The sequence below is a fragment of the Cynocephalus volans genome, chromosome 7 (genome assembly GCF_027409185.1).
Source record: "Cynocephalus volans isolate mCynVol1 chromosome 7, mCynVol1.pri, whole genome shotgun sequence".
Taxonomy (NCBI): domain Eukaryota; kingdom Metazoa; phylum Chordata; class Mammalia; order Dermoptera; family Cynocephalidae; genus Cynocephalus; species Cynocephalus volans.
Window position 1 is genome coordinate 102,004,378 of NC_084466.1, and position 23,638 is coordinate 102,028,015.

Below are 23,638 nucleotides of genomic sequence, written 5' to 3' on the forward strand. Positions count from 1 at the left end.
TCATTGATATTTTGATGGGGATTTCATTTAATCTGTAGATTGCTTTGGGTAGAATGGACATTTTCATGATATTGATTCTTCCCATCTAAGAGCATGGTATGTTCTTCTGCCTTTTTGTGTCCTGTTTAATTTTTTCAGTAGTTTTTCATAGTTTTTGTTGTAGAGATCTTTCACCTCCCTGTTTAAATTGATACCTAGGTATTTTATTTTTTTGGTGACTATTGTAAATGGGCTTGCTTTCTTGATTTCTTTTTCTGCTAGTTTGTTATTGGAGTTCATTTTGTATCCTGCAACATTAGTGAAATTGTTAATCAGCTGTAAGAGTTTTTTGGTAGAGTTTATAGGTTTTTCTATATATAAGATCATGTTGTCAGCAAACAAAGACTGTTTGACCTCCTACTCTCCAATCTTGATGCCCTTTAATTCTTTCTCTTGCCTGATTACTCTGGCTATTGACTAGTTCTTCCAATACTGTGTTAAATAGGAGTGGCGAGAGTGGGCATCCTTGTCTTCTTCCTGTTCTTCATGGAAAAGCTTTCAGCTTTTCCCCATTCAGTATGATATTGAGGGTTGGTTTGTAATAAATGACTTTTATTGTATTGAGAGAGTTTCCCTCTATACTTAATTTGCTGAGTCTTAATCATAAAGGGATGTTGAATTTTGTTGAATGCCTGTTCTACATCAATAGAAATAATCACATGGTCTTTCTTCTTGGTTTTGTTGATGTGGTGTATCACATTTATTGACTTGCATATGTTGAACCAACCTTGCATCTCTTGGATGAATCCCACTTGATTGTGCTGTATAATCTTTATGATGTGTTGCTGTAATCTGACTGCTAGTATTTTGTTGAGGACTTTTACATCTATGTTCATCAAGGATATTGGCCTGTAGTTTTTTTTTTTTTTTTTGTCATATCTTTATCTGTTTTTATTTTATTTTATTTATTTTATTGGTTATGGGTATTCATGGGATACAAAGCTGATTGTCACTACTAATGCCCAGTTTATGTAGTTTTGGTATCAGGGTGATTCTGGCTCCATAGAGTGAGTTTGAGAGAATGGCTTCTGTTTAATTTTTCTGGAAAAGTTTGAATAGAAGTGGTATTAATTCTTCTTTAAAGGTTTGATAGATTTCAGCTGTAAAGCCATCTGGTCCTGGACTTTTCTTTTTTGGAAGATTTCTGTTACTGCTTCAATCTTATTTCTTGTTACTGGTCTGTCAGATTCTTTATTTTTCTTGGTTCAGTTTGTAGGTACCCAGAAATTTATCCATTTTCTTCAGATTTTCATATTTGTTGGTGTACAGTTGTTTGTAATAATCTCTAATGATTCTCTGTATTTCTGTGGTGTCAGTTGTAATGTCTCCCTTTCCATTTATGATTTATGCTATTTGGATCTTCTCTCTTCGTTTCTAAAATTTTTTGTTAACCTAGCTAATGGTTTGTCTATTTTAATCTTCTCAGAAAATGAGCTTTTTGTTTCATTTTTGGGTCTCTATTTCATTTAGTTCTGCCCTGATCTGGATTATTTCTTTCTGTCTACTACTTTTGGGATTGGATTGTTGTTGTTTTTCTAGTTCTTTGAGTGTTGTGTTAGTTCATTTATTTGAAATCTTTCCATTCTTTTGATGTAAGCATTTATTGCAATAAAGTTACCTCTTAGTACTGGTTTTGCAGTGTCCCAAAGGTTTTGATATGAAGTATCTTTATTTTCATTAGTTTCAAGAAAATTTTTGATTTCCTGTTTAATTTCTTCTTGGACCCATAGGTTGTTCAGGAGTCTGTTGTTCAGTTTCCTTGCACTTGAGTAGTTTCCAGAATTTTGCTTATTATTGATTTCCAGTTTTAATCCATTGTGGTCTGAAAAGTTATTTAGGATTATTTCAGTTTTTTAAAATTTGCTAAGACTTGATTTCTGACCTAGTTTGTGATCTATCTTGGAGAATGTTCCATGTGCTGATGAGAAAAATGTATATTCTCTACTTGTTGGATCAAATGTTTTGTAGATGTCTGCCAGGTCCAATTGGTCTAGGTGTAGTTTAAATCCTGTATTTCTTTGTTGATTTGTTCTCTAAAAGATCTGTCTAATGCTGAGAGAGAGGTGTTTGGTTACCCAGTATTATTGTATTTGAGTCTATCTCTTTTTTTAGGTCTAAGAGTGCTTGCTTTACCTATCTAGGTGCTCCACTGTTGGGTGCATACATTTTTATGATTGTTATGTCCTTGAACTGGATAGATCCCTTTATCATTATATAATGGCCTTCTTTGTCCCTTTTTATGGTTTTTCATTTGAAGTCTGTTTTATCCTATAGAAGAATAGCTACCCCTGCTCATTTTTTATTTCCCTTTGCATGGTATACCTTTTGCCATCCCTTCACTTTTAGTCTGTGTTTTTCTTTATAGGTGAGGTGGGTCTCTTGAAGACAGCAAAATTTTGGGTCTAGCTTTTTAATCCAATCTGTCAATCTGTGTCTTTTGAATGGGGAGTTTAATCCATTTACATTTAGGGTTGTTATTGATAAGTACTACTTTACTCCTGTCATTTTATTGCTTTTTGTTTAGATGTTTTAAACATCATTTGTCCCTTTCTTCCTGTTTTATTTTTTATCTTCAATGTTAGTTGGATTTTGAGGTGACATGATTTAGCTTCTTTCTCTTTCTCATTTGCATTTTGGTTTTAATGATAGGTTTTGCTCTTTTTTGTGAATCTGTGATACTGATTATCATTTTTCAGATTCCAGACTCCTTTGAGTATTTCTTGCAGGGCAGTTCATGTGGTAGTGAACTCCCACAATTTTTATTTGTCAGGGAAATACACTATTTCTCCCTCATTTCTGAAAGATAACCATACTAAGTATAGGATTCTTGGCTGGCATTTTTTTTCTTTTAGTATTTTGAATATATCATCCACTTTCTCCTGGCCTGTAAAGTTTCAGTTGAGAAGTCTGCTGTTAGTCTGGTGGGTCTCCCTTACTTTGAGCTTTTCTCTTGCTACTTTTAGAATTTTCTCTTTGTCTTTGAGTTTTGCCAGTTTTGTTATCACGTATCTTAGAGAGGATCTTTTGGATTGAATCTGTTTGGGGATCTTTGGGCTTCTGGATCTGAATGTCCACATCCCTCCCTATACCTGGGAAGTTTTCTGTTATTACTTCCTTGAGTAAGGTTTCAAGGCCTTTTCCTTTTTTGTACCCTTCTGGAATACCCATAATTTGGATGTTTGTGTGCTTAATGTTGCCTACTAGCTCTCTTAAATTTTCTTCATTTTTTAAATCCTTTTTTCCTTTTTCTTATCTGCCTGGATTATTTCAAAAATACCATCTTCAAATTCTGAGATTCTTTCTTCTGCTTCCTCTAGCCTGCTCCTCAAGTTTTCTGTTCTGTTTTTTATTTCATTGAGAGAATCCTTCATTTCTAGGAGTTCTGTTACATTCTTTTTTAAGTTATTAATCTCTTTGTAAATTTTCTCCTTCATATCCTGGATATTTTTTCTTGCTTCATTGTGTTCTCTAGTTGATTATTCTCTTATTTCTTGGAGTTGTCTTAAAATCAGTGCTTGGAATTCCTTTTCAGACATCTCAAGTGTTTCCTGCTCTATGGGGTTTGGTACTTGAGAATTACCATGTTCCTTTGGTGGTGTCATATCTTCATGTTTGTTTGTAGTTCTAGTATTTTTATATTGATGTTTGGTCATCTGGTAGAACACTTAATTCTTCTATCACTCTGGAGTGGCTTATGAGGGGGAAGACTTTCTCCTGTATTTGTAGGATTCTTCTTTTATCAATGCAATTGAATGTGCAGTGGGCTGCCTTGGCTCTTGTTTGGTCAGTGCATGGGTCCTGTGCACTCACCTGGGCAGCCCATGTTATGGTTCATTGGGGCCTTGGAGCCTAAATATTATATTAAAGGCGATGCAATTGATATAAAATAGCCTGAATAACTTGAGAAAATAAGTTCAGTTTCAAAACACAGAAATGATTTTACGCTCTGTTTACATACCAGCACCACAACTGGCTGATTTAATCAATTTTGATTGCAAGATTAGGCAGATTTCTTCTTTCTTGTTTTAAGCCATTGATTATCCAAGCTATATATTTATTCAAATGTCATAGAAACAACAAAAGGAGAACACACACACACATGTACACACACACGCACACACATACACATAACCTGTGAGACTCACAGTTTTTCTGTTATTTTGCTGTGTCAAATAAAGTATAAATTACCACTAAATAAAGCCATCATTCTATAAAAGAAATGGCAAAAACTTTACATAAAAAATGGAAATACTCTCAGAAAAAGGCAGCTCTTATTGCTAAATAACTTGATTATGTCTATTTTTGTATTTTCCCTGCGTGAATCCTGTGACAAGTACTGAGGAACCATTAATTTACATAATATCTTTGGATCCTGCCCTGAAACTACACAAAACCTTAAATTTTGAAAATATTATCTTGATTAATAGTAAGCATACTTGTAAAATGATGTATAGGAACAGTCACTGACCTAGGAGCTGGCAAGATCTGAAATTCACTAGAGTGGGGGGTCACAGCAAGTTTAGTTTAATGCTGAATCACTGAAATTAATAAACTCTGTCTCTTAAAGGTCTCCTGATTGAGGACAGTGGGTCCCATGGTTTCCTAGGCTTGAGTGGAGGATGAGAAACTGTAGGAGGCAGAGAGGAAAAATGAGAGACAGGGATTGAGGGCAATTATCACAGAATATCCTAAAGTGAAAACAGTGAAAGAGCCAGTGATTTTAGGAAATGAAGTGTCAAATTACTTCTTACACTTCCAGTCTCTTTCTAAGTTACCCATTGGTCACTGGACTGGGTCTTTTTATCTGTACTTGTAAGTATGCATGACTGATTCTTCATGGAAACTTCTTTAAAAGAGAAGGCTATGGTTTATATCCATCTCTAGGATTCAAATGAGACAAGTAGCATCTCTAGTAAAACGATTTGATCTTTCTGCAATGCAGACCTGTAAATATAAATATTTCTTTCATGTTTGGTGCATATTAGTTGAAATCCTGCTGTGTGGTTTAAGCAACAAGCAACAGGCTGGAGTGTCATGTTCTTAGTACTTGACCACTGGCTTACTGAACAGAGAACTCTAGCACGACACATTATAGAGCTAGGCGGGTGCCCTAGAAATCATTTAGTGCAATGGCCTCTTTTTACAAATGCTATGGACATTTGAGACTATGGATAAGAGAAATGACTCAACTTAATTAAGGTCACCCAAGGAGCATATTTCAGAACTCTCATTTTCTGGCCCATAGATTAGATTTCATTCTCATACCAAGTTCATACTGTACCTTCTTGTAGGGAATAAGGATAATAGTCTTTGAATAAAAACACTAATTGAATGGAAGTTTGACAGCTAAAAGGTTGGATGTTAGTTACTTTTGTTAAGAATATAAACACTGATTTTATTAATAAAAATAGCTTGAATACTATTTGTTATTAATAAAAGTAAGATTAACCATTCTTTCATTTATTTATTTTATCCACAGCCATTAACTGTGTGCCAGATACTATAGTAGATACTAAGATTATAGATTTAAGAGTTGCCAATTTAAAAGATGAGACAGAGTGTAAATAAAATATAAAAGAATTCATAGGCATTGTAATTGAAATATGTAAAGAGGTTAATGGAAATACAAATGAAAGGATTTGTAATTTGAATTTTTTATTGGGAGATTAAAGAGAGTCAGAAAAGGTGATACAGAAAATGAGGCAATTGAGCTAAGCCTGAAATTGTGAATTGGGGATTGTCCCGTTGAATGAGAAGAGATGAGGACCTTCCAGGATAAGGGGTTTGTGTTTGGAAAAACACAGGAAGATCAAGCAGCTGGGGTAGTTCAGGAAATGCAAGTGTTATTAACAGTGGTAACACTAATGATAAGTAGAGTATTAACTGCTAACATTTCTTGAGCCCTTCCTATTTGCCAGAACTTGTATAGCTTTTATCTCTTTATTTCTTACAATAACTGTAATATAGTTACTATATTCATATTTGTATTAGTCCATTTTGTGTTGCTTATAACAAAATACTTGGAACTGGGTGATTAATAAAGAAAATGACATTTTTTGCTTACAGTTTCTGAGGCTGGGAAGTCCAAAGTCCATCAGGTGGTGGTGACAGAGACCCAGGGGTCTCACATTGAAAGATGGTGGAAGCAGAGAGAGCAAGAGACTCTCCTCTTCTTTTAAAGCCCTCAGAACCACGCCCCTGACCATCGTTTCTAATCCAGTCACGACTGCACGGTCCTACAATCCAATCACCTCTTAAGGCTCTACCTTTCAATTACCATAATAGGATTTTCCACCCTCTTAACAGTCACAGTTGGGGCCAACTTTCTAATACATAAAACTTGGGAGACACAATTCAAGCTTCAATGAGTTTTGGGGGACATAATTGAATCCACTATAATATATTCATTTTATAGACAAAGAAGCTATGACTTTGACAGACTAAATAACTTGTCCAAGGACACATAGGCAAGTGATGGAGCTCAAATTCCAACACAACTTTAACTGGCTTCACAAAGTTATATTCTTCTCGTTATATTTTAAGAATACATTTCTGTAATTTATATTATACAAATATTAATTTGGGTTTAAGTTGCAGCATATTCAAGTTGTTACAGTGTGGTTGAGCAAGTCTGAGATGGGACTCAGCTCAACCTGATCTTACCATTTACTGTGCGTCCTCCTGGGGCAAGACATTTAAACGGACTGAACTTCAGCATCTTCATCCACAAATGTGTGAAGAGTTACTATGAATGGCACTTGAGACAACACATGTAAAGTACTTACACGTAGGAGACATTTGAAAAACATGTTAGTTCCCCCTCACCGACTCCCAGTCCCACCCCAGCAGGCAGCAGCATGGGCACAACATCTTATTTTTCCAAACAACACAAAAGTTCAAGACACTTGTAGTCTTCAACCTACTTATCTTGATAGGGAAGTCATTCTACTTTTATACAGTTAGGTTTTAAAAACCTCGTTTCAAGTTTGAGTTAATTTTTGTTTTAGTTTTATTTTCATATCACAGACATTGCTTCAGAAAGATTATTTAGCATGCTCTGTCAGGGTGTTTTCCTACATGCCATTCAGTACAGTGGTCTTCTGGAAGAAGAGACTTCATATTTTATGCTTGTCTATTTGTATGTTTTTCATGCCTGAAAAATGTGGACTAGAATCTGTGCATCTGGTATGTGCTTAAATATTTTTAAAGTTATTTCTGCCGAACAAAGTTTAAGGGCATCATGTTTCATTTTTCTCATGAATGAAGATTTCCCTTTAAAGGGAAATATATCATTTTAAAAGGATGAATAAGATGGCACACATTTAAAAAACAAAAACAAAAAATTTTTTCTGCTTGTTTAAATCCTGCACAGGGCTCCTCTGCACTGATAACATTTTCATTTGATTATAAATTAAATATATTTTTATTTGCTTTAAACTCATTTCTTAGTATTTGAGGTTTTATACTTTTCGGAGGTAAATATCCTGGCCCTTCTGTTTTCAGCATCTTCTTTCATTTTGTACCATTTGAGGTTTATTTTATACATATATGTTTGGACACATTTTTAGTGGCTATTTATGCAAGAAAATGTACAATAAAAGTAACATATTATTCTATAATTCCTCTTTTTAGAGAACATGGCCCTTTCATAGAATTTTTAAAGTTAAAAAGGAATATAGGAACCATCTGGAGAAAACCTCTATTTTATGGGTTTAGAAATAACAGAAATGTTAAGGGATTAGCCAAAGTCTTATCCAGTCTTTCACTTCTCTATTTATTCAACAAATAACTTTGGTGCTCCAGCTATGTGTAAAGCACAGTCTAGATGCTGTGAGGGACCAAATATGTGTAACAGGCTTCTCTCTCTCAAGGATCATACAATCTAGGGAGAAAGATGCATCCAGGCAAGCAATTAATCATGGGACAAATACTAATGAAGTGAGCTCTTTACAGGCTCTTCAACAATTCCAAAACTGAAATCATCATCATTGTGCTGACCTGGTTTTACTCTTGAAATGACCGTTTCAGTTCACAGCACCATCACCCAGCCAGCCATTGCTGCTTGAAACCTGAACACCAGCCTAGATTGTTCTCTTTCCTTCCCTTGCCAGCATCTGCTGCAGACATCATCTTACCCAGTTTACTCACAGAGTCCTTAAGTCTGTCATTTTTTCTTATCCTGACTCTCATTGCATTAGTTTCAACACTTTTCATTTTTCTTGTGGACTATGGCTGGGACCATCTAACTCTTCTGCCTGTTGTCTGTTTTTAATCATCGCATACCTATTGTGCAGACTCTAGCCAGGCTGAAAAAATGATCTGAGTGTATCACTCATTTGCTTAACTTCTGTGACTCCCAGCTGTCTATAGGATCAACTTCATTTCTTAGTGTGGCAAAGACCTCCGGGATCAGGCCTCCCCTCACACTTTTTATACTGGTTACCAAATACTCCTTGAGGACCTTTGCCTTTGCTTAGGCTGTCCTTGTCTCCCAAAATGTCCTTTACTTCCATCTTTGCCTGGCTGATTCCTACATATCCTTCAATACTCAATTGTTACCTGCTCAGGAATCCTTTCCTCATACTTAATAAGATTGCTGCTCTCATCAATCCGTGTATTACCCCAGGTATCTGTAATAAATACTGTGTTTGTGTCTATTTCTACCACTAGATGTAGGCTCCTCAAAGGCAGATAGTAGGTCTAATGTATCATTGCTACTTAGGATGGTGTCTGGCATATGGAAGATAAATATTTAAGAGTATATTGAACAGTTCATTCAACCAAGTGCTATAAAAAAAAAGTACAAAAAGTAGGAGAAAGTGTCATGAAAGAGAGTGATTAATTTCAACTGAGATGATCAACAAAGGCTCTATGTAAAATTTAGTTTTTAGTTGCGTCTTGAAATATGTCCATAATCAGAAATAGAAAGAAGTAAAAAATGGAGGTTTTTATAGAAGCAGAGTTCCTGAATTGTGATTGTATTGCATACAACATAAAGGACGCATTGTCATTTCATTAATGATTGATAAGTAAATATGGGAGTAGATCATAGGAGGCCTTGAACATCATGATCAAGAGTTTGTTCTTAATTTTATCAGCAATGGGGATAGAGTGAAGGGTTTCAGAGCAAAGGAAGGGCATGATTAGACCTGCTTGTGAGTTTAGGGTTGGGATTTTTTGTTTGTTTCTTGTTCACTAATTTATTCTCATCTAATTGAAAGGTAACTTTCATAAAAGTAGGAACTCATTATATATTTGAATAAACAAATAAATGTATGTTTTAGAACACTGTCCAATAGATCTTTCTGCTATAATGAAAATGTTCTATATCTGTGGTGTAGCCACTTGACACCTGTGGCTATTAAGCACTTTAAATTGAAGAACTGAGGAACTGAATTTTTATTGTTATTTAATTTTAACTAATTTATATTTAAATTTAAATAGTCACATGTGACTAGTGGCTACCATATTGAACAACACAGTGTTAGAAAGTTCTTCCCAGCAGGGTCCCAACAGAAAACAGATGGAACACTCAGATCAGCATAATTCAAGGAGAGATTATTTAAAGACAGAGACTTTTTCCAAATGTGTGAGCAGCTTTAAGAGAACCACAAGAAAAACTGCAGTTAACTGTGTTTCATTGCATAGGAGCAATGGTGAAACAAAATTAGTGGAAAGACTCATAGTTAAGGTTATACAGGTATAAGCCTGGATCACATTAGGACAATATTTATAATATGCAATAATAATGTTAATGAAATTTAATTGAATGAAGTTTATGCTCAGAACTGTTGTTTTCAATAAAGTCTCTCCTGGCAATTTATTTACTGAGGCAGAATGTGACTGCTTTCCCTATACAGTGCTGATCGTGCCATGTCTCCGCAGTGTCTTTCTTCCTGACACTCCACTGTAAGTGGTCCCTTTTCCATTAGCAGGGCTGTGCTGACTTAATGATGGCTCTTGTCAAGGATGCCTATAAGGAGTGTCCTCTCCTTTGAGCACTTGGGATATAGGCTGGTTCTGATTGTTATCTGTGGTATGTTTTAATATCCTGCCCTTTCCATCCCTTACCTCAGCACACAGAATTCACCTTTAGCCCTGGCTCATTGCTTGATGATTTGTTAAGGCTTTGAGGACAGAAGGAATGAGGGCTTTTAAGCAAGACGGGGCTATTTCTCCTTGCTTTATTTATTTTTATGCCATGCAAAAGGAATAAAGAGGCATAAAATGGCTTGGCTGAAGCCAAATAAATCTGGATAAATATAGCAAGGATCCAATAAAAAGCTAGAGGTGAAAAAGAAAAAAGGTGGTTGTATTTGGAGGTGGGGAATGGGGGAGAGAAAAGGAAGGAAGAAGGGAGACCTTTATATTTCCTGTAATGATAAGGACTGTTTATTATTACCTAGAGAACAAAATGTCTTTGACCCTTACACTAAGGTTAAGCTCTGGGTAGAAATGAGAAAACGATCTTATAGTCCTTATTGAATCTCTTCATGCTGTCACCTCCTGTCATCCTTTATTAAAGTTCTGTATGCCTCTGCTGCTAGCTCTGAGAAGGCTGACATCTTTTAGTTGTTCTGATGAATCAAACCACAGAAGGAAGCTAGTGAGGTTTTACAGCCAACACAACAGGAGTCTCCCATATTATTTCTGATTGCGTGTGTGTGTGTGTGTGTGTGTGTGTGTGTGTGTGTGTGTGTGTGTATGGGTGGGGGGTCTCTTTGTCCCATTCCTGACCCTATAGACTATCTCTGCTTTCACGAAGTGGAAAGAGATACAACCAAGAGCTAACAGTGCATGAAACTGAAGAATAAGGGCTTGGTTCCTCAGGTAAAATTAGAAACTGTCTTAGATCATTGTGTATCTGTTTATGCCATTGCCTAACATAGCCCTGAATTAACTCTCACAGATCTTTATTGCTAGCATGGAGAATGTTGTGTAGAAGCTGTGAGGTTATCCACAACTTTCATCTGTGTAATTGCCACCTTTGCTCTGATATCCAGACTTTTATCGGTGCTCATTGAAATGACCTAAACTCAGTCTCTCCTATCTCTGCTTTTCTTTTCCTCCACCTTCCTTTACTATACATAGTTTCCATCATGTACACATTTCACACTCTCTTTCAAAAATAAAACGTGTCTTCCTATAGAAGGCAGCTAGAAATGTGTGGTGCCAATTTTTGGCTGCCACAGTATGGGAGCTGATATTGGAATTTAGTAGATATGGGTCCATGGGTGTCAAAAATCTTGTAGTGTATAGGATGGTCTCAAGTGGTGGTCATTTTTCATGCCTTAAAAATCAGTAGCACTGCTGCTGAGAAAGTCTAAGTCTAAATGAGGTTTAGGTGGGCACAAGCGATTTCACCTAATAGAAGGCTATAGCTGTGCCTTGAGGGATAAATGCTAAAATCTCTCTCAGAGTCTAGTATGACATCTTCCTGGTATACAGTAGGCCCCTAATAAAAATATGTCATGTTTTGAATCAAGATGTTCTTTTATTAACTAGTCAACTCCATTTAATAAGTCCTATGTAAGTCACTATCAGGGATTAAAAAAGTTAAAATATACCTTCCCGTTTCAAGATTCTGACAGTATTGTAAGGGTGATGAATATGCACAGATATACTGAGTAATATTAAAAATTCCATTGGAATGAGAAGATGTGCGAGTTTACTTTTGAGCAGGGCTGTTGGGGTAATTCTTTGTGGAAACCATTGAGGAATAGGTAGGATTTTAACAGAGGTTGTTTTGGGAGATACTTTCTGAAGTCAAAGGTGCATTATATGTAAGAACTTGGAGGAAGAGATAGAAAAGTATAGGAATATTGCTACTGTACTTGAGATAAGACTAAAAAGGTAGGTTAGGATAGTATAGATGGTCTTGAATTTCTTGTTAAGGAGTCTTTCCACTTGAAGGTATGGATTTATGTATGAGTTTAGTTAGTGAGGATAGTGTCTTACATGATGCTTATTCATGTATACTTTGCCTCAGTTTCCTTTTTCATGGAATCCATGCTGTAAAATCCGTCAGTTATCAGCTGCTGAAACTTGCCTTTTTTATTTTCAAGGTCTCCTCTCAAGAGCCCTTTTCAGTTTATTAAATTAAATAGCAGCAATTTTCCTAGAGGTGAACCACGTAATTTTTTCCAATCTCTTTTATGTAAGATATCACTGAAAAAGTATGATTAGATTCAATCCAGTTGTCTCCCACAAAAATAATACACAGAAAATAGCAACCAAGGTGACTCTCTACGTGTTTAATAGCCTAAAGATTTAGGTTAAGGGAGAACTTGTTCTGCTTAAAGGGTGAAAAGGTATTGTACAAATTATCTTAAAGAGCCAAAAACAGCGTCCAGTTCTTACTTAAAACAATTTGTTCTTGGAATATTGTCAGCTAAAATTGTGGTCAAGTTTTGCAAATTGTATGAATTTGCACTGCATATTTTATTTAGTGTTTAGCAAAACTCCAATATGGCTCTGCATAACTTATACAATACAACATGAAAATGACTTCAGAAACTCCCACAGAAGTTGACAAATTGGGCATTTGATGCTTTTAAGATAATTGCATGCTTAACAGCTAAAGAGTTGACTTGTTAAGAAGGAAGATCAGAGTTTCATGGAGATAATGCTCTGCCTGCTGCCATACTGAATACAACCCAACCCTGTATCAGAAATATTGCAAAAGCCTAAAGAAGAAAATAATGAGAGCTTTAATCACTGTTCTACTCAGTCTTAAGTTAAATGCTCATGAATCATATGCAATATCATAGCAGTTTTGAAACCTATTCTTGAATTTTCAAGCTGTTATTTTAAGGAAATTTGGAAAACAAATTGCTAAGTGATAAAGACTAACTTGATACCATTGCTATGCTATTTTTTTTTCTTCCTTGCAGACTGGAAAAAAAGAAAGGAGTAATACCCTGAATATTGCTATAGACAACATGTGCAAGAAGACAAGAGACCTTCGCAGACAGGTGAGGGAAGAGAGAGACAAACACACATACAAACTGAAACTTTTATTTATTGCTGGAATATTTATTTCTTGTTTTTTAAAAAAAATTAATTTAGAACAGGAAAAAAGAACAGTAAATATATACTTTCTATATTTATGTACTCCAGGCATTTTTGTGGCAAACATAAAGTAGAAGAAAGAATGTGTGCCTTAATGTCGGGCAGAATTGTATTCAAATCCCGGCTCTGTGCTCATCAATTATGAGATCTTGGGCACAGATTTCATCTCTCTGAGCTCCTCCGAACCTATAAAATGGAATTAATAACACACAAAATGGCTGTGAGGATTAAATAAAAATGTGTATCAGTGCCCAGTCCATAGTAAGTTTTGAGGGAATGTTGGTAAATTACATTATAAACTGAGTTTGTTATCCAAATGCTTAAAGGAAACAGCTAGTAATTCAGAGATCTTACCAATTTCCTCTCCCAATTCTTATAAGGATGCTTCAAAAATTAATTTCTGTTTAATTAAGGCTACTTTAAAAATGTTAAATCATCAGAGGCATAGGATTAGAAAGGATTTTAATAAATAATTTAGAAGACCAGTATTATGCCACAAGTTCAATTTTTTTCAGAAATATGAAGACTTAGCTATTTTCCAAGACCTTTGCTTTCCATTCCTGTCCACTATTTAATAATCAGAGTTTTTTTCTCATGCACTTTAACTTAGTCACCATTAACTCATAAAAGATGGGCAAAAAGCTTTTCATCCATAAGCTTTTAATGCAATATATTATTGTAGTTTAATGCGTAGATTTAGTAAAATGGCTGAGCAATCTTTTAATTCAGAAGCAGATTTAGAAATGGAATAAATACAGATCCCAAGCCAGTTAACTTTAGCTTGTAAAAACACAATTTTAAGTCTGTGAAAAACCCAATTTCTCAACTTTATGGTTTTAATGTGAATTCTGTGTCTACCATCAGCACTTAGAATCATGGAATGTAATAGATGGAAGGAGCTTAGCACTACATGTGTTATAATGCAGATGAGAAAGCAGGCCAGTGTGCTGAGGTGACCTGTCTAAGGAGTAAGGGGCATTGAGTCAGAACCTACACCAGGGCTCAGAAACTCTTACCCTCGGAACCACCCTGCCTCCTTTTTGCATGATTTCTATTCTATATCTTCTTTAGGATTTCTACCCTTACTGCTCTTTCTAAGATTTGGAAAAGTTGTTTCTATGAGCTATCAATTGTGTCTCTCATCCTCTCTCTTTCCTCTATATTGCCGTCAACAAAGTAATGTATAAAAAGATAATCTACATTTATACTTCCAAAGTTTTTGGAATCATTATTTTTCTAAGAAAAAGTCAAGAAAGTAAAATTCTTTGTGTGTGAAATTACCAGATTTAGCAAATAAAAGCACAGGATGTATAGTGAAATTTGAATTTCAGATTGGAAACAAACATTATTTAGTATAATTTTGCCTCAAATATTGCATGGGACTACTTATATTAAAAAAAAATAATGATTGTGTTTATCTGAGTTTGAAATTTAATTGGGCATCCTGTATTCTCTTTTGCAATCTTACTGTGTAAGGAGAAATTTCTAGCTTGCAGAGAGCTATTGTGTTCTAAAGGTATCAGAATTCCTTATGTTTTCACAGGCCAATATCTCCATTGTTTCAACACTCTGTTAATGTTTAACAAACAACCACAAACAACAAAAACAACCATGATTCCATCTCATGATTCCTGGGTTGGCTGAAGGTCAGCAGGGCCGTTTCTACACTATTTTCACTTGTGATTTCCCATGTAGCAGCAGTCAAATGGCAACTGTGGCTGGGTTCTGGGCTGGATGTTTGGGGCCTCAACTCTTCTTCCTGTTCCTTCTCTTCATGTGGTGTCTAATCTTCTAGGGCCCCTGCATGTGGCTTCCCTCTCCAGCAGGGTAGCCTGGATTTCTTACATGATTGTTCAAGTTGCCAAGAAAGGAGAGCTAGAAGCCGGCGTTCCTTCTTGATGCCTGAGCCCCAAAGTTACAGAATGTGGTTTCCTCTGTATTCCATAGGTCAAAACAGTCACAAATTTCACCCTAGGTCAACAGAAGCAGGCAGAAACCCTCTCTCTTGTAGAAGAAGTGGCAAACATGGACAGGAGGGGATGGCATTGTTAGGAGCCATCTTTAGAGACATCCATGATCTTCAGTGTTGGTGAGGGTAATTGCCATGATTCTTTCTCGTGATCCTCACCTGCCCTTCCCACCCCACCCAGTACTTCATCCTCCATTCATAAAGATGTTCATACTTTTAAGTGGTAATAAAAATTAGTTAAAACAGCAACATGAGTGCTCTCCACCTCTTCTTATCCTTGCAAAATGTATCCAACAGTTTGTTTTAAGCATCTTGCATATAGTATTTTTCACAGGAAGAAAACGCTGTCCTTAAAACATTTTTTCTTTGGAGTCTTTAATGTTCACCTCTTGCTCTAGATGTCTTATTTGTCCATTTTTAGTAAAAAAATATAAGGAGAGCCCATCTTCCTTCCCTTTTATTCTTACCCTTTGCTTTTCCATCAGTAAAACAGAAACATGTTAGCATTGGTTCAGAGAATGATTGAATTTCTTTTATGAGGAATGACATAGATTGCTTAAAAACATCTGAGGAGAAGCAAATTATACATTTTGGGACATCGAGATGAAATGTTCTAGGAAGTGACATTGTATTTGCTTGTTTCAACTTCCTTGCTCTATGATCTTCTTGCCTGTTTTAACAAAGACCGTTGTTCTTGGTGCGCTGTTCTAGGTTCTCCGCGATTTGGCCCTGTGTTTCTTCTCCTTCACCTCTTCTTGTTTTTCCTCCGCATCACACCAACAACTTAGCCCATCCTTTGACTGAAGAGTCTACTTACTATTCACCAGTGTCCCCATCACCTCCTTCCCGAAGATGCTTACGCCTGTGCGTAAATGGCTTGTTCATCTTGGAACCCTCTCCACCCACTCTTCTTACTCCCCCCACCCAACCCGTAATCCCAACCCACTGAGTAAGTTCAAGAAGAGTGTGAACACTGCTGCTTCCACGAAATCTTCGCTATTTTCACTAGCTTAAATTAGTCTTTTTCTTTCCAAAGTACACATAGCATGTGTACTTTTATTATAGCAGTGATCCTATTCTGTTTGTATTTTGTTTTTTTCTTTTTTAATGGTTTTTCTTCCCACTGGATTTTGAGTCCTTATAATGATAGTTATGACAACATCACTCATTTAGTAGAAGCTTTCCAAAGCTCTCTACCAAATGGATTTCTTACATTATTGATTTTTATCCCTGGAATAAGAAATAGTGCCATGGTATTATTATCTCAATTTCTAAAGAGAGTCAACTTACCAAACATCACCCAGCTTACTGGTAGAGATATGGTCCGAGCCCATGTCCACCCATCCAACCCTAGCCTGTGTTTGTAACCACCAGACCAGGGCCCAGGAACAATGGTCAATTCACCTTCAGAACCCCTAGTGCCTAGTACACTAATTTTACCATCATAAATGCTTTTCTTCCTTATTTCTTATTTTACAGGCTTTTTTGAATTTAAATTTTTTTCTTCCTTTAGCCTTCTTTTCCATCATTCATTTAAGAACTGCATACCTATTGGAACTTTCAACAAAGAAGAAAGATTTTTAAACATCCTTTACTCCATTAAAAAAATTAAAACTATCAAATATATTCCATTTTTTATTGTATTATGTAGAGCAAAACATACATTTGATTTTACTAAAGGCAGGTTAAAATTTTATTTGTGTATATTAAGAAAAAAATTGTCTTATATTTCATAAATGCCAAAGTAAGGATGAGGTATGCCAAGTAAAATAGGATTCTGCTGAAAATAAACAAACAAATAAAACAAAAGCTTGATTGATTCTTTAGTTGCTGAGTTGCTGAATTGCTAGATCCATCTCTTTTTCATGTTGTAGTACCAGTGCAATACTCAGAAAATAATATGTAGGCTCTTAAACCTCCTAGTCATCATTTTTGTCATCAAATAATGTTAAGTATACACAAGATACAAGTTCCACTAACTTGACACAGTAGGAATACACTGAATTAATTATTAGTTGATTTTGTTCCTATTAATAAATTAAGCTTTGAAAATCATATTTTGATATTTGATTTAAAATTAAAATGGCATTAATATATTTCATATACATTTTTCTAGTTTCCTAAGGATGATTCTTTTCTGAAACACTTTCTCTTTTTTTCATTTCTCTTCCTCTCACAATTTTATTCTTTCTATTCCTTTATTTGTTGGTGGGGTTTTTTTTCTTATAGTTTTCACATAGGGCTTTCCCTTTTGGGTTTCAATTATAGAGAAATATATAATTTGAGATCCCAAACCACTTACATCAGTGGGAAATAAAAAAAATTGATGTCTCAAAGCCTTTTATTAAACTGTAATGAGAAAGGATGAAAAGCACCTTGGTTTGGTTTTGTTCTGACTTCTTTTATGCCTGGCCACAAATAGGTGTTTATTGAAAATATATACCTCTAACTCCTATTGGCATCCCACTAACTTCAGATTTTAGTGCTGTGGCTTCAGTTTCTACACTGGCATATTGGTTTCTTCTTTAAACCTTTTTTGTATGTCACCCAAGAGAAAGGAATGCAGTATGCCTTTGGGCAGGAAAATAATATGGAAATAGGTAAGATACAGACGTCTTAAGTAGTATCCATAGGTATAGATGACTGTGCAATTTCATGAAAAAAAAATCCCATATATGTATGTCAGAACCTATAAAGAAAATTACTTAGCATAACATTCTACTTTATTAATATCTTATCCCCATCTGCATTTCGACTTCTATCTCATAATAAGTCCTCTTTCACAGGCGGCATAATAGAAGCCATGGCAGCACCAACCCAGCGGTGTGCAAAGCAGAAGGGGCAGAGTATGATCATCCATGAGTAGTAGTGTATGTAGGACACTGGAGTCTGTCACTTGGTGCATGACCAGACAACGTAAATGACAAAGAAAGGTGCCTGTCTTAGACTGGATTGCCTTGAACGCAGAGCCTCCGACCCAGACCAAACTGCAGATATTTGATTTGGGAGGAGATTCCCAGATGCAAGTGTAAGAGAACACGAGAAGTGGGGTAGGGGATGAAGAAAGGATATGCTATTGAAGTTGCTGCTATAGGCAACAGGAGCTTAAGGACCTCTGAGAAACAACAGCATGTTTCCAAGGATTATCTGACCAGTGTATGGAGGCTAGGAATTTTATCCAGTAGTTCCTGTTCCCACTGGGTGGGGATCGTCCCCAGTGGTATGGATTCTGCAGAACTTCAAGGTTGTGTTTGTGCTTGGGCTTAAAATCTCACAGAGACTTGGAACAGGCCCCAAGACAATAACAAAGAGAAGCATGGAATGTACACAGGAAGCATGGGATATCTTCACAGGACGTGGAACTGTTTCTCACAGCAACAGGTGAAATCAAAGATAGGTGCAGAGGATGAGATGTAAGGCACCTGAATCCTCTAACGTAGTCCATAAGCATAGTTCAGACTGTGAAGGTAAAGGATCAGGAATCCGCGAGTCAGACAGGGACTGGTGAGAACATTGTGGGTTGGTGGAATTCATTAGTGCTGTTCATCGTTTACATGGGTAAAGGTGCTTTCAGTGGGAGGGATACCTCCTTGCCTGCTGACTGTGTGCCATCTCTTCAAGGTTTCACTCATGCCTAACACAAGTAACTTCTGGCCATTTCGTTCCATCATGAGGCAAAGATTACAAAGGTTGGCACAGTGTGAGACAACAGTTGTTCTCCATCTCTCTAGATTCTTGCTTTGGTCATAAACCAGTATACGTTTCTTGAAAAGCACAAGAGGGTAATCTGACTTTTTGGGTATAGTTACAAATGGGAAATTCTATCAAAGTCTTTTATATAAAAGAAAATCCTTCTTTAAATATGTGTCTCACTATAGCTAATACCAGGTCTTGTTTCTTGATGTCACAATCAAATTGCTAGAAACAGGAGTTTGTACTCACTGTCTCTACCTCTTTGTGTTCTGTTTACTCTCAAACCATAGCAATAAGACTTCTTTTTCCACTTTTCTACTTAAACTGCTCTTGCTAAGTTTATCAATAACCTCTTAGTAGTCAAACCCTATAGAAAATCTTGTGTTTTTTTTAAAAAATTGATTTATCTAAGCCTATTCTCTTCTTGAATTTTTTTTTTTCTGCCAGTCTCCTGGTTTCCTTTACTGTAATATGTAATGACTCAATCCTCCACTAGATTATAAGACCCTATTCATTTTCATCTTGACATTTCTCACAATACTCTGCTCTTGGTAGAAAGGTGAATTTTCAAACATATTTGCTGAATTAGATAAAATCATATACACAGAAAAGAAGACTCAACAAGTCCATGATGTAAATATTATAATTATGTTTGGTAGTATAAGTACATTTGGAGAGCATTGACAAATCTATTTGAAAGTTTGTCTTTTGGCTGTTGGTAATTTGATCTCTTTCTTTCTTTCTTTTTTTTTTTTTTGCCATTATCTCAGTCTTGTTTTAGGTCCCGCTCTTCCATCTGCATGACTCTCATAAATGTTAGTGTTTTCTAAAATTTTACTATTGGACCTCTCCTCACTGTGTGTTTCCCTCTATGTGTTTCCATCCACATCCTCGGCTTGAGTTACCTCTCGTATGCTGGCTCTCAATGGAATATCTCTAGAGTAGATCTTCTCTCAGCCCTCCTTCTATATGTCTCAGCTACAAATGAAAGAAGAGGATAGACGCAAGGGATGGTCATTGAAAACTGTTTCCCCTCTGAGAGATTTCTTCCACTTTTCTCTTAGTATCTGAAACTTACACAACCACTGCTCCACTCCCTATGGATTACAAACACATTATTCATTCACTTAAGATCTTCCTCTTCTAACCCCTTAGCACTCTACACTCTGTTCTAATAAGTGCAGTAAATATTAATTAGTTGCCATTAGTGGTTTGCTTTTCTGCATGCTAAGCAGAATCCTTCCTTGGGGATCTTTCTGCAGCCTTGTGAAATTCTTGGTAGCTGGAAAATTTCACAACTCTTCTGAGCAAGCTCTACCATCTTGGGCAGAGGTTTTTTATTTTCTCACAGAAATCTATTTATGGATTTATTATCCTATAATTATTATAGAAAGACAATGCTTTTGAAAAAATGCAGCTCTATCATTCAGCTCCTTGAAAATGTATTACTACTAATTCTCACTTAATGTAAAACTAGGCTAAGTGTCTATTGGCTTAAAACATACCTTAAAATAGACTTCTCACAGAAAGTAGATTATAACTTTCCTGTTTGATAGCTGTTTACCTCTTTGTTTTATTGTATAGAGGCCATGAAACTAAAAGAGGGAGTTGATCCAAAAGCCTCTTGGCCCATTCATAGTTATTACATTGTTAATAAAACATTTCAGGATATTGTGATCCTTAAAACCACAATATTATATAAATACAGTGAATTAATTTTCCATTGAAGTTTTAAATCTCAGAAAATATTTGCTGAGTAGAATAATTGCCTGATTGTCATTTATAAGCTTACATGTAATCTAATTTAAAAGAACTAATTGTAGCAGAATGTTATAGTTGTTTAATAATTTAAGGTGTGAGGGCAAGAACAATTAATGCAAATAGGGAAAATTGGGCATCAAACTCATTTATTATTCTTCTTGCTCTATTAATCTGCTATCAACTGGCATAATCAGTGATTTAACTTGGTTTAATTACCATGAAGTCTACAATTTAGCTAATCAAAATTTATCATCAGTTCCTCCAACAAGGTAGAAAACATTTTGTAATTTTGTAATTATGAGAATACAAGATGTACAATGTTGTTTGTACACATGCATAAACATTCTAGTGCAATTTCTCTGAGAAGAAATAGAGAAGTATTACCATGTAATATTACTTCTGGGTTAAGTGCAAATTCAGAAAAATTAGTGACTTTTGAGAGCAAGAAACCTGTTGCTAGATAATTTTTTTCCTGGATATTTTGTTTGCTTTAGTTTTGTAAGGACCATTCATACACAGTCTTAAATATTATGATTTTGGGGATTGTGCAAAAAATGTAAGGATAGGAAATAACATGAACTATTTCCTGAAAAAAAAAAAAAAAGAAAGCCTAAATTTTTAATTTCTCCTCAGCTCCGCAAGGCTATTATAGATCATGTGTCAGACTCCTTCTTGGATACGACAGTCCCACTTTTGGTTCTCATTGAAGCTGCTAAGAATGGTCGGGAAAAGGAAATAAAAGAATATGCTGCGATATTTCATGAACACACCAGCAGGCTTGTAGAGGTAAGTAAGCATGCTAGAACTGTAACTACTTTAAATCTAGGACAATGAGGCTCCTGTTTCCCATTTACAATTGAATTATACTCAAATAAGAACTTGTGACAACATATTGAAAATGTAGCAGAGTTGGGCCAAGGTAATAGAAGGTGTATATGTCACACAGTATAAACCATCCCCTATTGGCTCAAAAAAGGAATAATGTATTTAGAAAGTACTATGAAACTATGTTCAGTAGTGCTTTATTTTTAAAAATGAATATTTTATCAGATTTACACAAAAGAACTGGCTAAATGTGGATATTTCTTTTTATCCTTGCAAATATATATTTTTTCCCATTCTAACTTAAAAGTATCAAATACTCTGTCTCGTGCTATTTTATTTTTTCTCTTCCATCTTTTCATGGCTTTATTACTCCTTCAGCCTTTCAAATCATATTCAACTATGTAGCATGACTGTAGAACAAAGGTGTAGATATGTAAAGGTAGAGAGATCCATGAATAATTAAGTGGGAGTGGTGGATTGACCCATGTCCCAATAGGGGCAAAAGGAGATGATAAAACTATAGAGCCCTCTGCTTGGAAACTGGAGATATGGGAATTGTCCATGTTTCGGAGAGCATGGTGGCTCTCCACATCTGAAGGAGCCATGAAGTGCTGGGAGATTCCCAAGAGAAAGATAATGAAATCAATTGTATTATGGACACCAATAATACAGCTACAGTATTAGAGAGAACCTGAATGAAAGAATTTGCAACACAAGTAAGATGATAGTACTCACAAGGTCAGAAACCAGTGGTAGGAAAGTACAGCTGCAATTTACTAGATCTATATACCAGAGCTGATAATCAGCTGGAACTCATCGGCAGAGCCGTACCAGTTGTTCATGGCTGGTGTGCATTCTGCTTGTCAATGCCCATGCCATGCTGGTTAGTACATGTTTTGACTGCCACACCTTCTTCCTATACCAGTTGTAAACTCTGTGGTGAGATATGTCTTTGTGGCCAAAATTGCTTGTAAAACCGTGAGTGAGAATTGATCCCCATCTGCATTAGAATCACAGCATTCAATGTAATAGCTAATAAGAAAAGAAGACCTTCCTAATATCTTAATGTGGATTCATTGGGAAGGAGGATTCCAATGTAGCTATAGCATTTGCACTATCAACTCTCTTTCTGGATCCTAGTCTCCATAAATAGAAAATGAAAGGAGTGGATGAATACATGATTACTAAGATCATTTCAGCCCTAAAACTACCCCACCTCCAACTTTAAGTCTCCTTTGAACATCCCAAGAACTCAGAGATAGGGCAGGTGTTAAAATTCCAATCTGCCTTGTATGAAAAGAAACATACAAAACCCAAAGCAGCCTAATTAGAGTCAAAGCTGATTTTCAGGTTTATAATTTTTAATTAATTGATTCAATTATTTATTATTTAAATAGTTTTATTTATTCCTGCATGTACTCATTCCTCAAATACTTATTAACTATACCCACAAGAGATTGTTAAAAGTTAGAGGACAGAGCAAAGGTACCTAACTAAGCATAGTCCCTCACAGTCGTAAAAGTTTTGTCTAAAAATGTGTTCTCTAAGCTGAAAGCACACAAAATTATGAAAACAATGTTTTTTTGTTAAATACTCTGAAAGTAAAATTTGTTTTCTGCTGATAAAATTGCATCCCTATTCCTATTTCTCAGTTTAATGTTTCTGTGAAACTTAAATCTCATAAGGTGCTCAATGAAGCAAGATGCCTTGGTCAAACAATGTTAGAAAAAAGAGTTCTATCAATAACTCTTCTTGGGGATTTGACATTCCTGAAAAATCCTGAAGTAAAGAGACCTCTTTAACTTAAGCCAGAGTTTCTCCAAATCAGTTTACCAAAGGAACTCTTTTTCCATGACATATTGCTTAGGTTTTGCCCTCTAGGAACACTTGGAAATACTACTTTATTACCAAATCATGACTTACTATTATGTAGACAGAGCTCTAAGAATTTGTCCTAAATGTTTAAGGATTTTGAAAATTCTGTATTCGATGTGCATATTTAAAGAATAAAAGCTTTGGAATTATGAACTACTAGGAGAGTAAGAATGAGTCTTATTTAACTCTTTATGTTCCCTTAACTCTGATTATGCCAGATCTAGAGTGATATCTGAGATCTGATTCTCATGCTGGTATTACCTAGAAGCTTTGGTCTAAGTCACTTCCAAGGATCTTTTACTATGCAGTAAACCATTCTCAAACTTAGTAGCTTAAAACAACTATTTGTTATTACTGCTCACTAATATGGGTTGACTGGGCATAGTTGGGCAATTCTTGTGTAGG

The 23,638-nt window shown here is 35.7% G+C and overlaps 1 protein-coding gene across 6 annotated transcripts in view; it reads left to right on the top strand.

Annotated features, from left to right (window-relative positions):
- The window catches only part of CTNNA3 (catenin alpha 3), a 1,664,900-nt gene that overhangs the window by 854,755 nt on the left and 786,507 nt on the right, over positions 1–23,638 (top strand). For all 6 annotated transcript variants that reach the window (XM_063101675.1, XM_063101678.1, XM_063101679.1 and 3 more), the window contains 2 exons: positions 12,933–13,013; positions 21,167–21,319. In XM_063101675.1, the coding sequence (XP_062957745.1) occupies positions 12,933–13,013; positions 21,167–21,319 (234 nt within the window). The remainder of the gene's footprint in view (positions 1–12,932; positions 13,014–21,166; positions 21,320–23,638) is intronic.